The 14,465-nt window shown below is 51.9% G+C and overlaps 2 protein-coding genes across 2 annotated transcripts; both read right to left on the minus strand.

Moving 5' to 3' along the window:
- Positions 1 to 245: 245 nt before the first annotated feature.
- Positions 246 to 3,369, minus strand: AYO20_09787 (hypothetical protein; the record flags this gene model as incomplete). The annotated part of the gene is made up of 10 exons (XM_022648056.1): positions 246 to 604; positions 693 to 843; positions 1,455 to 1,616; positions 1,671 to 1,892; positions 1,965 to 2,094; positions 2,152 to 2,263; positions 2,326 to 2,472; positions 2,540 to 2,776; positions 2,827 to 2,931; positions 2,985 to 3,369. The coding sequence occupies 10 exons, from the start codon at positions 3,367 to 3,369 to the stop codon at positions 246 to 248; spliced, it is 2,010 nt and encodes a 669-aa protein (XP_022495948.1).
- A 9,204-nt stretch (positions 3,370 to 12,573) lies between these two features.
- Positions 12,574 to 13,551, minus strand: AYO20_09788 (hypothetical protein; the record flags this gene model as incomplete). Its single annotated transcript, XM_022648057.1, has 1 exon — positions 12,574 to 13,551. The coding sequence occupies one exon, from the start codon at positions 13,549 to 13,551 to the stop codon at positions 12,574 to 12,576; it is 978 nt and encodes a 325-aa protein (XP_022495949.1).
- Between the last annotated feature and the right edge of the window lie 914 nt (positions 13,552 to 14,465).

Here is a 14,465-nt window from a genome sequence, read left to right on the forward strand (position 1 = left end):
AAGCATAAATGGGGAGAAAGGACGGGTGAACATTTCGAAGCAAGGCTGGTAGGAAGGCATAGTTTAATTGTCTTGCTTCTACACAGGAACAGAGTCGAAGTGTCCCAGCATGCCTCTGCTGCGTGACTGAGGTGTATGCAAGTGCAGGCATGTTGACAGCATCGCGTTCCACCACTCATCTGAACAGAAGTTGTGTTGCATCTGTGTAGTCCCTGTCCGCAGGAACCAAGCGCGTCGAAGTCATCTTAAACCGCAATCTGATTAGCTCGCCGATTCCCGCGCGTGACTTTGACACCCCAAGACTGCCAGAAGCAGCCGATCGTATTGGCGGTTCCAGCAGGAAACGGAATACCACCCTCAGCACTTCTTGCTAGGCAAATCGCTTGCTCAGGTGCAATGCCCCTTTGGAACGCCAAGTGTCTCATGAGATCATCATTGTTTTCGACAAAGACACATGACCGCCAAGGGTGAAACGGCACGCCTAGGACAAGGCAGGTCAATTCGAGATGCGCGTATCGGTTCGATAGCTCCCTGATCAAGGGTGATTTTGTTGCGGTGTAGAAGCATTTGGTCAGATCATAGAAGAAACTCCTCAGTGGCACTGCTAGGGGTACTGTGCACGGCGCTTACCCCATACTTTGGTGCAGGCCGGTGCAGTAAGTTAACAGTGCAGGATGTTCACGGGTCTTTACCAACAGGAGAATGTGCTGCTGCGGATCGCTTTGGGGGTCGTTTGGATATCTTAGCGGCGGCCCACGGAGGCTCGAAGTAGGAGCACAGTGTCTGAAGTACGGGGGACTGTGTTGAGAACCATGTACCCATGTACTGTAGATTGATGCCGCACTGTAGGACCGATTGTAGTTGAAGGTGCGAGATGGGAGGAAGGGAGAATGTGCTGCCTGTGCCAACGGTGTATGGAGTGATTAGGCGATTGGTTGGCATTCGTGACATCAGACTCGTCTGCTCCTTGGGTGGAGCCAGCGCAAGTGATCCTGTACAAGTAGCTCTCAATGTTCGGGCCAGCTCCGCCTGAGCTGATCGCCCATGTCGATAACCAGTATAGAGGCGAGTTTTTGACAACCTTGTCCGAGGTGGTGGAGGAGGACGATCCTGGAGTACGCTTTGAGAAGTGGGACGAGAGCGTTTTTCCGAATCTCGACTCCGAGGCAAAGAGACTGATACTGAGGATGACATGCCTCAATCCCTGGAAAAGGGCCATCATGGACAGTCCTCAAGGACCCCTGGTGGGAACAGAGTGAGGGGTCGTAAAAGGCATTGATCGTGCTCAATATGGAAAGTTCGCACAATGTCCATCAATTTCTTTGTCTTCCAAGTTGAAGCGGCGTTTGAACACCCACAAGAACTTTGGAAACAGCCCGCTCTAGCCGCAACTACAGCCTCGAGCTGTTCTCAAAACTGAACAGGTTTCTCCCGCTGGCAGGATCGTTCCTCACCCAGCCCTTCCTGCCAATCGGTTCCGTTGTCATGCTGCACAGCTGTTTCAAGGTCGACTCGTCGGCATGATTGGCGATGAACCGGCGGTTGTTGATCGTCAATCGACCGATTATATGTCCTCGGAGGGGAAGAGAATCGCGGCCAAAGTCAACCGTGTAGGTCTGCAGGGAATATCAGCTCCACGGTGGACAGATCCTGATAAGAGGGGACCATACCTCCACAACCGCAGCGCCATTTGCTAGTTCTTCAACAGTTGGAGGCTGCGCATCAACAACGACTTCGGCAAGTGGTGGACTTTTAGGATACGGTGATCCGTCTCGACGTGGCTGGGTCGACAAAAGAACGACATGCTGGTAAGTCATGATCCCGCCATTGGCGAGGACGAGCCCGACTTTGCCTCTGCCGGCGCGGAGTGCGCGCACCATTTCCGTTAGGGCCTATCGGAAGAGGAGTTGAGTTACAGCTGCTGCAAAAGCGAGTTCGATCCAGTGGTCCCGGGAGAGGCTTACATGCATTGAATAGTTGTTACCCGCGCCGCCGAAAAACGTCAGGCCTCCAAGGAGCGTGACCGGATGCTTCGGGTCAGGAATGGGAATGTCTAGGTGACTGGAGGCGATCTTCGGGACGATAGGAAAACATCTGAAGTTTGTGTTAGTGGATTCTTCCCCACGCCTTGGTGCCGTGCAGTTCACAGACGAGTAGAAGTCGTAAAGATCGATATCTTCCTTATTCACGGCGGAGGCGGTAATGGCGGCGTCTAACGACACGGAGATCGAGGGGCTTGAGTAGAAGTTGGGGCGTTCCCAGACTACCATGGCAATGTTATTCAATGCCGGAACCAACAAAACCATCACGGTCTTGGGAACCTACAGTTCAAGCTGTCCCTAGTGCCAGCGCCACCCAAAGCATAGATCCATTTCTCCTCAGGAATTCCTAGTTCTCTTGCGTAATCGGTCGAAGTCAACAGAATGGCGGCTCCGATGTTAACTGCGTTCATCGCGTTCATCAACAGAGGGTCTGCACCAGTCAGCATTCGGACCTTGGATTTGTGTAGGATCTTGGTGGACAAAGGGTTCCATCGTACAAGGAAAACATATCATCCGATTCTTGCTGGTCACTGTTTTGATCGACTCGGCGGTTTCGGAGTTTCCGTAAAACCAAGCATTTGGATTCTTTCGTGCCACGGTGGCAAATTCTCCGTATAGATTGGCTGACTCTCGGATGTTGTCCAAGATGGTCTGGCCGCGATGCGCTCTGAACCCGTTCTCGAAGAGCGGATACCCTTGGATGGGCGCTCCAATTTGATGGCGCCCGGCAACGTCTGGGGCATTGTTAATACCATGTCCGAATGCAAGCCGGCTGTGAACCAACTTTTCTGCAGCTCTCGTGTGGTCGGGTCTTCGACAGCACGAACGGTCTTCTCAATGGTGGTCCAGCCCGGGGGTGGCATGATTTTGGCGGTTAAACACGCCCTCACTGCTCACAGTCACCCTGAATGAGCGCTGAGACATCGGGCATGGCTTACTCACGAGACGCGAGAGCTTCACCGCCCGTCAGTATGGCGACTTTTGCATCTCCGAGAGATATCCTGCGAGATGCCTCATCGAAGAACAGGCCTGGTGTACTGCCTGAGTTGAAAGGGTGGTAGTGCTTATGCTTTGGCGTGATGCCCAGATGATGACAGAGAAGGTCCGGGAGGTCGGGATAGGGCCACGTCCAGCTGCGGACGACATCGATACTCTCGACACTCTCTCGGAGCTGTGCTGCTGCAGAGGGTGAGAGGTTTGTATCTTGAAATGCCGTCTCAATGGCCTGAACCATCAATTGCAGGGGCTCCACCGCTTCTTCCGGCTTTCTGGATCGATTCAAGGCATCGCCGACACCTACCACTATGGGGATCAATCTCGCATCCATTTTTAATGTTGATAGAGAGAGAGAGAGGGAGGCAGAGAGAGATACAGATGGGCCGTAGTTGAATTACCCCGCCTTGTCCATGTCAAGTTGGAGTTTATTGATGGAGTTTCCCCGAGGGAAGTCCAGCCGAATGTGAACCGAGTAGATCAACTGCTCTCGGTGGATGTCCGGAGATGGAGTAAAATGTGAGCGTCTGTCTGGTTGGCCAAATGTTTGTGATCTGGCCTGGAATTACAAGGTTTTCTTGTTCGTTGGTTAAATTCTCCAGGTCCTCGTCGCTGCTCTGGTGCTTGACCTCCTGGGAAACGAGTGATGCAGCCATGGCGTCAGCCACGACGACATCGAGCGTCTCGATCGCGACTTGATCTTTAGATGACAGTACCAGACAACTAAAGTCGATACTGCTGTTGAGACATCATCGGGGTTTCCTCCACGCAAGCTCTGTCTACCTGTCGTTCTTCATATGCTCTCGAAATCCGATTGTCTCCATTCCCATACCACTCTGATCTTGAAACAATCGGATCAGTTTTCGCGCGTGCTGTAAGGCACCATGCAGCATGTACACCTCTTCCGAAGACTCTCGGTCAGAGATCTTGTTTGAGCCGCACGCTATTCAGCGAAAGGGGAGAAACAGGGTTGCAGAGGCTGGAAATGATCGTGGGAACACCGGTATCCCTCTCGAATGTACTTCGCATCGTCGTTTGAGGGAAATGGACGGAGAATAGAGCCAGGGGGCTGCGAAGTCTCGATGGCTCAGGTCATCAGCCTCGTGATGCCGACTTTGCGTGTAATGAGACGTGTAGTGCAGGTGTAATGGCATTGTACGATTAAGGATTTGCACATCTCTTTGGAACAATCGCTGAAGACCTCCCGTTGCCATTGACTTGATCGCGCCTCGACCGCAATGGTGTCAACATTTTGTTGCCTTTCTTCGGAACCTAGTCAGTCGCAGATGCACAGATCACGGTGAGCTCTTCTGTCAGCGGTGTTTCAGCCATGCTCGTCGCGCCGCATAGTGGAAGTAGGTGGGTCTTCGGGGGTGCTGGACTGTCAGCCCCCAAGTTGGACCGTGCAAGCTCTTCATCTCACTCCTCGAACACACACGAGCAGATTCGAGTTTGTCCGCTTTGTCCGGAGTCAGCATGTAGGGTTCTTGTCCGCAAAAGCCTGTTGACGGGGTACGCCCCGCATAGACCACCAGGAAGTGCACACAGGTGAGCCCTATCACATAGCATCTTTAGTGAGCGTCACGAGAGACTCAATGCGATATCAGAAAAACCATACTGTTAACAAGGACTATTCCGCCGGGGACCATATGGCACAGAACACTAGCCGCTTCGACCGGACTAGGTGTCAAGCTGGTTGCTGGCTGCTCTGGCGCTGCGGTAACCTGGGATGTGCTGGAGTCATCTTGCTCTAGGGAGGTCCTCCTTTCTTCTTGTGAAGCTAGGCACCATGATAGACCCTCAAATAAGTCCTCGAGCGATGCATTTGGCAGATACCAGCACAAGGGCCGGACGAGTCGTATTCCCTCAGCCAAGGTAACGAATCTGTCCAAAAATTCGAGTTCCGGGCGTTGTTTTTGGCCGGGAAGAGGTATGTTGTTTGAGTGATAAGAGCGGCTCCAATACGTTCTTGCAAGAGCAGGAGAGTCGAGATCGGTACCGAGTCCATCTTGTGGGTCGCCAGAACGTGTAACTTTGGAGCACTCCGTACATGACGTTTTCTTTGACCGTGAGTATCACTCCTGAGACCGGCAATCGTGAGCGTCCGATGTGAAGGTGGTGCGCGTTCCTGGGATATACACACAGACCAGAGGTTCCAGGGCCAACTGGAGGTTCATACCTGTCTCTCACCGATTTCCATGCGTCCGATATGAGAATGTCGACAATCATAGCTGCTTCATCCATCCCAGTCCTCACTGATCCACGCAGAGGGATTCAGCATTTGACAAACTGTACCACAAACTCACCCCTGCCAAACCCGGAGGCAGAATCCACGCTTTGATGAAACAGGCCTTGCGCGCACCGCTCGCGTGCCGATGGAAATGTCAGGTTTCTCCCGTGTGCCAATCACAAGGACCTGTGCAGCACTTCGTGCTAGGGACAGACTCTGGGTTGGCTGGAGATGTAGCCACCTGTATGTGTCCATCTTGTCACCCATCCTGTTCCGTCCGGGACGCCATCACGATCACAAGTCCTCGAGCTCCAATGTCATCAATAGCTCAGACAGCCTGGCTGATCACAGTTGACATGTTGCGACATGTCAATGACGCGAGGACGATGAGTCCCGATAATGCAGGAAAGTTGTAACTTCTCTTCCAGTACTCTTAACATAGCAGCCACTGAAGTGAAGCTCCCCGACTGTTCTATCACGAAAAGCTCTTGCGAGTCCTTCCAATTCGATGACGAGGCTCCGATTGGTACTGAGTGCAGAGCATATTCCGGTCAACTGCTCATATGGCAGCAACATCGGAGCGCTTCTCTGCGGAGAATGCCAAAGTGTTCGACAGTTCGTCGCTGACAGGAGAGGACAACGTCTCTCTAAGCAGGATCTTGGATCGTCAATGGCTCCCCACTTGTTTCAATCCATGTCCAGTTTCTTGTAACGGCACAGTGACTTGCTCTCAGTCCTGCAAATTTTTGTCTGCTCGTGTCCACATCGGGAGCTGGGTCAAGTGGCAATACATCTGCAAAGTCGCACCTGGCTGGACACGATTAACAGTCCACGGTCACGGGGAGGACAAGCCTCGGAACCAGCCTTGTAAATCACACACTTTCTATTCCCATCTGCGGAACTGCTCACTAGCCACGGAATCTGTCGAGGTGCCGCTAACCCTGTTCGACACATCCATCACCAGCCAAAACGGGCGAGAGGAGCAGGACAGTTTCTCCAATGCAGCCGCCAACTGTCACCTTTTCCTTCGGATGTCGGTGGCCGGCAGTTTCAGCCGGGCTTCTTGCTTCGGCATCGTCGAGCCTTTGAGGGACAGTAGTCTCTATAAAGGCCAATGTCGGATCAATGCTAGATCCGAAGTCGACGCAGGTTCTGGTAAGACCATTGGATCGTATGCTTGAGAGCATTGGCCTCATACAGAACATCACTGTGAGGCAGAACAGTGGGAAAGAACGCATGAAGCAATCTCCCAACAGAGCACATACAGTCGAAGTGTCAGATCGACGTGAGTGAACGCTCCGAGCGATGGGTATAGATCCCGTTCGAGCCACAGAAGTATTCAAGATGCAGAGAGCTCCTCCTCATGAGCATTGATGGAGTGCGAAACCAGTTTCGACTCATTTGTGCATATGCCGGCCGGCCAACGACCAGGGCATGGTACCGGGTCCTTCCCCACTGCGGAGGTGGCTCTCTGATGTAAGTTGCATGTTTGTAAAACGAAGATCCGTCCGAGTCCGCTCGAGATCTTTTCAAGCAAAAGGAATCCAGTGCAACGCCGAGGAGCAAATTGAGACGATGTACGCATGACGAACGTGAGGTACAACGGATGAGGGGAAGTTCTAAGGCATCAATACCTGAAGTCTTGTCAGTCAACACGAACGACGAAAAGCGAGGGCAGCTTACCCCTTCGGTCTCGATTTCATTCATGTACTCGCCAAGGCAAACGGCTTTGAGGCTGGAGAATTGCCGCTTCTGCCACTGGGAGAAGGTCAGACAAGTGGATGAGCTACATACATGTCCAGAGTCTGCTTCCACATCTGTTAGCGGCACTAGGGATTTCCAGACCTCAACTTTGACGCTGGCTGATACGATCGGCGAAGAATCGTGGACTGCAAGAGAGTATGGACAAGAAATCGACCGCAGAGCTAGAAGTTTAGGAGCCAATCACTCTGGGGATATCGAGATCGGAGAGATATCATGTCTGAATGTCCTGGGGTCCTTGGGGTCCTTGATTAGGCAGCTGTCGACTACCTGTAGTCAACATGGCTGGCAGCACGGAACAGACACTTCCACAGGCCACCGTCTCACCAGCCAAGGTCTGCTTGTATTGAGGACCAAGGTATTTGGACTTATGAAGGAGACCTTTCTCTTGACAACTGCGAGACAATATACCGATTGTCTCGTTCAGAAACCCCTGGGTCCTGGTGAGTATCGTGCAACGATTTGTTGCCCATCACAGCACAATCTACTATCCTTACCCAGGCCGTTATCACAATCGCTCCACCAAAGTCAGTCTGCTCGTGGCGGATCCGCGGAGATGCCATGTGAGCAGCTGCTTCAGGGGATTGATCGTGGCGACGTGAAAGAGGATGATACAGTGCCTCAGGCACTTGTTCCTGACACTTGTACCGGCGCACTTTGTTCTTGTTCACTGCGTCTGCTCTTGCACAACCCAACGGCTGGTCCATTTTCTCTCTTCTTACAAAGGGAAGGGGATCGATCGGCTCGGAGGGACGGCCGGCGTGCAATCAAGCAGAGATGGGCGACGAGCCGTTGTCAGAGAAGGGCTTTGCGGGCACTGAGCATCCTGAAGACAGCCACAAGGAAGACCAACCACAATGCCTGCATGAAGGACACATCATGAACATGATCAGTCGGCGTGTGGTGAGGAGAGGAGCAAACAGAGCAAGAGCAGTCCGCAGTTACAAAGCACGACTATGTGATCGCTGCTTTAGACAGTCAGTTCTCGGGTTTCTTGCAAAGCATAGGGCGGCGAGGGACATTGCCTTTGATACTGGTACCGTTGTCCCTGGACCACGATCTGTGATCTCAACCTCAACAACAAAGACGGAGCCATGTGACGGAATGTACAATTGACTTCATGAGAGCAAACGACATTGGCCAGAGAGCCCGCCCTCTCAACTTCTCGGAATCTTGCTGGCAAAGTGTCCGCCTATTCCTTAGCCTGCCAACAACCCTTTATTCTCTATCACGGCGACCTCCTCCCTCCTTATCCCATTCCTGGTCTTGCTAGTCTAGTAACTGTAGGCCGTTGGGTACGAGAGAAAGCTCGTTTCCCGACACGGCGAGTTTCCAACCTCTTCCAAAATACCCAAATGGTCTTGCTATTGCGGGGAGTGCACACTGGCCTTGGAAGGGAAAAGCACCGGAAGCGGACTTCGAACTGCTAGGCTCTTTAGGTTACCTCATGGCTAGTCTCCTTCACCAACAGCATGACACTCAACGCCCTGAACGGAGCAGGAGGCCAGCAAATGGAAAACCATTTGTTTCGGGAACAGGATATCAACCGGAACTTGACGGATTGCAAGCACCCTTGGTATGACAATGTGAACGAGGAAACTTCTGGTGGTGAGGATTTAGGGAGACAAGGCAGAGTCCAGAACACCGTGCATCGGTGTAAGAGTCTTTCCCGCCGAGGATTCCGTGTGTCATGGACAATCCTATCTGGTCGAAAAAGGTCCCTCGACCACAGGAAAAAGGAAACGCAGGTCGAAGCCATCTGCCGCCAAGATATAGGACGAGAAACGACCCTGAATAATTCGAGACTGCAGCTCTCGGCGGCGCCAGAGGAGGTCAAACAGGTAGATAGCTCAGAGGGCGGGCTGATTCGCTCCGGGCCGGCCCCTCATGTGTGGATTTGCTGCTCAGCTTTGGAATATGTGTTCGAACTCGGCGGCCCTGTTGTGCTGCATCGCAATCTCGCAACAAGACGCTTCAGATTAACCATGGTGAAAAGTTCAACATGGAGAATCTGTTAACAACCGCCTTCTTCCCTGTCTCGATCGACAACGGAGCATGTACTGGGATACGTTTCAACTATTTTGAGGCAGAAGAGCATCCGAGTCGAGGGTGATGTGTCAAGAAGTCGCGCTCGAGCTTGTCGCCACCCGTGCAGGAGTCAGGATCACCGCCCGGGTTATCCTCAGGGCGGAACCATAAATGGGAACACTCGAAGGTGCATAGCAGAAGAATCAAGTACCTGCCTGGTCTCCATAGAGTTTTGCGCGGAAGGAATTGCAAGACCGCGTCCAACTGACGAGGTATTGACTGCGAGCGGCGTATCGAAAGCGTTCAAAGGCTGCCAATCATGTCGTTTACTTGTCCCTTCTCAATGAGAAAACGTCGACCGCACAAATTCCCTATTGGAACCGTAGAGTCATTTCAGCTCGGGAAATCAACTACGAACGCATCGTTTGCACCGAAGGAGCAGAGGCTCGCGGCAGATTGTGGTTGACGTTAAGTGAAGACGTTCAGACCGGAGCCAATCACATTCGTCTTGTCCAGAATCCCGCCCCACCCGACAGTCCATCACCGCCAAGCCTCTTGCTCTTTGACTCCACCACCACCACATCGAGGCGGACACTTGGCGTTCCTGTGACATGAAGTCTAACGAAAGTGATGCTCAGAGGATAGGCTTATCTGTCATTCTGGCAGCATCTTTTCTCCAAGCACGAAGAACGAGTCCAAGGCGACTTATCGGATTCGTGATGCCGAATCCAGGCCTCTGCAGCCAGGAAGTCGCAAACGAGCCGGTCGTGGCATTATCTGCGCATCCGCAGCGATGGAAGAGATCGCCCTGTACTAGCGCGAGGGCGTAGACAACGGAACTCCGAGTAGTATCAAGGAGGTGCGAGGATCAGGCATTGGGAACTCGCGAAATGAATCTCAGCATGCATGTACCCTTCGCGGATGACATTCACGCATTGAAAAACTATCAGGACGTCGGGAGACAGCCTGGAAGTATCATAGATACCACAAAGAAGAGAGTTGGGGTTGATGCGTGACGATCGCTGCATAGTGTAGCTCATGACGAAGCACTTGAAGGTAATAGCTGTTGGAGCCTCGCCATAACACAATCATCCCAGTGATGGGAAATCGGTTCTAATCGCCTTTGTCCTTAACCTCGTGATCTTGGAGCGAGTTTCGAACAAACACGTAAAGCTTGTCATCAAATATCAATGTCGTAGATAGCGCCCCGTTGAGCCCCCATATTGTCAGAAACGTTTGTCGCAACGAAATCCCGCCAGGGACACCCCGCTGTTGTCGGGGTATATGAGAATGGCGCACAGGCATGTCGCGCTGGCCACATACCACTAGAGAATCGCATCAGTCTCGATGCGTGCCTTGTTGAAACACCATGGTCGCTCCAGGCTCCCAAGGCGCGGGACGAAAATGCTCCTATTAGAGGAAACATGCAGGACATTTTCGATTGCAGGTCGTGGAAGTGAATATGCTGATAGATGAAATTATAGGCGCAAATTCGTCAGTAGGTCAATAAAATAAGCCAAGTACAGACCCTCCGCGGACTGGACACAAGGCCTGGAACCCAAAAGATTGTCCATCTCGGGGATGGAGCTCGAAGGTATATGTTCGGGACTCATTAGTAGCGACCTACCGTAGAGATTATCATTCCTTCAGCCGAGAGTGTGACCTTATCCGAATGACTGGATCACTTAGGAGGAATAGAGAGCCCTTGATTCAGCGGACACAGCCGGTTTGCAGTTTCTCTTTCTCGTTGAAAAGAACACAGAGACACGAGCATATAAATGGAGAAGACGATTGTATCTGCCTGATAAAGGGTTTGAACGGGCCTCGAGTATTCATTCTCTTTGATATGAAAGCAAATTCTGACAGTTTGACAAGGCTACACAGATGCTTGAAGCATCCTTGAAGCCTTGGCATGTGATCCGGGAAAGAGTACCCAAGTATGGTAAATAGAGGTTTGGTGAGAACATTAACGCCAGTCTGCGCAAGGTTGGTATGCCGCATTCGGTAGAATATTGATAGCAGATCCTACTGCGATCAGCGTACGAAGAAATATCCCATTAACACTCAGTAGTGACTGACGAAATTCAGGACATGTTGAAAGTCTGTCTCGACCACTTCGGAACCCGAGGGCTACACGGTGACAGCATACAAGGCCGTGACTTAAGCCCCGGTCTCTTCTTCCATGTCATATCTCTGCGGGTCGGGGGGGAGGCTGTTAGGGCACGAGTGCTCATTCCGATCATTGAAAGTCATGAGAAGTGCCATGCCTGGCTTGACCTCAATGCCGTTGTTCCAACGAGGATGGCCACGCTTGCCATATGCCGAAGCAACCAATGTAGACTGAATGAGTGCGACGAGATTGGGGAAGGGCTCGAGATGATAACATGTTTTATCAAGAACCTGAGGTGCAAGTTTCTTGAGACCTTCAGCCATTGACAAAGAAAGGAAATATTTGAGCACCCCCAGATAGGCTTGGTTATGAAGAGCTCTGTCCATAATATTTGACAGGGTTTCAGTTGATTGTTGAAGTAGCTTGGTGGCAACTGCGGATTGTAAAATATCGTCAAACCTAGACATACCTTCCCAATATTACTGAAACATATTGGAGCAGCGTTGAGGAGTGTAGGCCTTTGATTTTGTGGGGTAACAAAGCAGAACGGAGCATGAGAAAAGTCTCGTCTCCTGCACAATGACTTCGCGCTCATCAGCAAGAGAACCCGACGGTGTGTTTGCCTAACATGTATAGCCGGCAAGCTCAGGAAGGCCACAGAAAAGACATGTGGTTCGCCCCGGAAGACACCGACAAACTTTTTTGGGATCACTGTCCGCTGATAGCGTACCTGTCTTCCGCAAAATGAAAAGTGCGGAATTAGCAATAGAAAGGGTTCCGATAATGTGAGGTTCTGAGCTTCCTGATCAAAAGGTAGACTGGATTTTGGAATAGGTGTTGTAGAACCGATCCCGAGGAGTTGGGCATCATTTCTCTCGTGCCGTGCAATCTACGCCTGCACATGCATACTCCGTGCAAGGCTCAGGGCTGCTGCTGCATTTCTTGGAAGGCTAGTCTTGTCGTGGAATATATTCGTCTCCTCCCTAGCTGCCATGATTGACGGCCGAATATTACACCACTGCTGGTGAAGGTCATGCTCTCTGCTATCGCTGCCAGCAAAACCCAAAGGGGTGTGTCGTCAATCCGCCATACATGAGAGACTTGTCCTTGATCAGATTGAGTGTCCCTTCGTGTCAAGCACATTATCTCCTGCCCAAGAGCCTGACCGCGGCTTGACAATGTGGAGATGGTGCAGTCCCAAACTGGCCATCAACAATGATGCCACCAAAGGACAGCGAGGCGTAGTATTGGATCGACAGCATACGCCGCTGGTATCTAATGGTACTATGCCCAAATGCCGGCGCATCGGCTTGGAATAGCAAAATCTGCGAGCTGGGAGGAGTGGGGGAAAGCACAGCATCACACCGGAGTAAAACGGCATCGGTGGGACGTCCCTTACTGTCACCGTCTCAGCTTTTCCGGCGGAGGAAAGACAACAGGAGGAGAGATAGCACGGCCGACGACCCAAGAGCGATGGCAGATGTGACAGGCAGGATCTGTAACAATCGACTCTGTGGCAGCGCTTCAGTAGCTGCTCTGAGTTTGGCGGATAGTGAGCACGTCCGTACCGGCCACACCAGCTCTTTGATGTGAGCCTTGTCCCACCGGTCCTTCTCTTCTCTCACTAGTTCCTCTGACTCGAGTGCGGTAGAGAGCTCATGGCAGGTCGCGTACTGCTTGTTCCAACACTTCTCGATAATATGTCCTAGCCAGAGCCCCTGGGTGCTCGGAAGGTCTTCTCTTAGTGGGAATTCGGCGATCGAGGCACCATGAAGTTGGTGTTTATAAAGATCAAAGCTGCACTTGTCTCCTGTAATGACCTCGTAGAAGACAGCACCTAGTTGGCCAATTTCTGTATGTATAGTGTAGCCTTTATCGTCACAGGTCTGGATGTCGCAGTCGATATCGAGAATGGATGACTCCGAAAAGTCGGATAATTTGATCGACAGGTCTTTGTCAACAAGGAAGTTTCGAGCGCTGATATCAGCGACAAGGACGCGGCGCTCGTGGACCGCGGCAAGAGCGCGAGCCATCTGACAAAACCAGGAAAGCTGTAGTGTGGGAGGTGGGAAGTCAAGGGTTCGGTTTCGCGCGAGGAATTGACGAAGATCAGCGTTTGCCATGTAAGTCATTCGGATGCCCGGGGCTTGAAGATCGAAGCACTCAATCACTCTGTCACAATTGCCGAGACGCTCGAAGACATTCTTTTCATGTTGGATTTTCACACAGTAATCTTCATTGTAAGCAACTTTCACTGCAGCGCCGTTGATCAAGAAGACAGCGCCAGTACCTCCCGCTCCAATATATTCCCCTCCCAGTCTCTGCATGTCCGCTATCCTCATAGCGTCTTGTATTGCTGAGGGAAGAGGCGGCTTCGTTTCTGCCATGGCTGTGCACTATTCGAGACGGAGATTATCGCCGTCGTTACGAGCCGAGGGCAACAGGGCGGAGGAGTTCCTTGACAGTAGTGTGAGCAACTTAGGGAGCGCTGAATAAAAGTTCGGCAGGGTTAGGAGTCTCGACGCGTCCAAGGCGTGCAGGGATACCTGCAGCAAGGTATAATATGAAGGGTTGAATTAGCCGCTTCTACACTGGTCATAATTCTAGGAACACGGCGAACAGTAGGATCTAGGTGGTAAGGGTGAAAATGATATGAGTGAAAATTGAATGAGATTGAAAGAGGTGCGCGGGCAGCTCTCAAGCAAACGGAAACAAAGCCAAGTCCAGCACGTGACAGTCTGGCCCCCACTCCCGAAGCCTCGGTGTCCCTTTAACCAATTTGCGCTCAATTAGGTTCCAACCCGGATACCCTGTGTCCCAGTCGTCGAGTATCCTTCTGCAGTCCCTCCTCCACCGCTTGATTCTGGCGGATGCTTCGGCTCGGCCGGTTTTCTGTTTCTATGCTTGGGACAGATCATATGCCGCTTGGTCGAACTCGCTTGATGGGTTTCTGTAGGATGTTCTGGGATGCTCACAAACTTGTAATTACAAGCTCCAGACTGGGACTGAGAACTCCGGCTAAGGTTCGGGGCGCAGGCTTGTTTAATTAGTTAGGCCTTGCGGGGCTGAGGAGGTTCTCCTAGCTCCCCTCAGGTCCGCCCAATCATAGCTTCAGACCTCTATCACCCTCGCACGTTGTCGTTAAGGTAGGTGCTTGCGAGACTCAACCACGCAAAGCTGTGGAAGCCTCTCGATGGTATTCGCTGCTGTCTCACACATCTATCGACACTGTGCTTCAACCTATCTCCGGCGCTAGGAACGATCATTGAGGCAAACCACAGAATATCCTTGTTTCCTCTCT

The sequence above is a fragment of the Fonsecaea nubica genome (genome assembly GCF_001646965.1).
Source record: "Fonsecaea nubica strain CBS 269.64 chromosome Unknown Scaff95, whole genome shotgun sequence".
Classification (NCBI taxonomy): Eukaryota; Fungi; Ascomycota; class Eurotiomycetes; order Chaetothyriales; family Herpotrichiellaceae; genus Fonsecaea; species Fonsecaea nubica.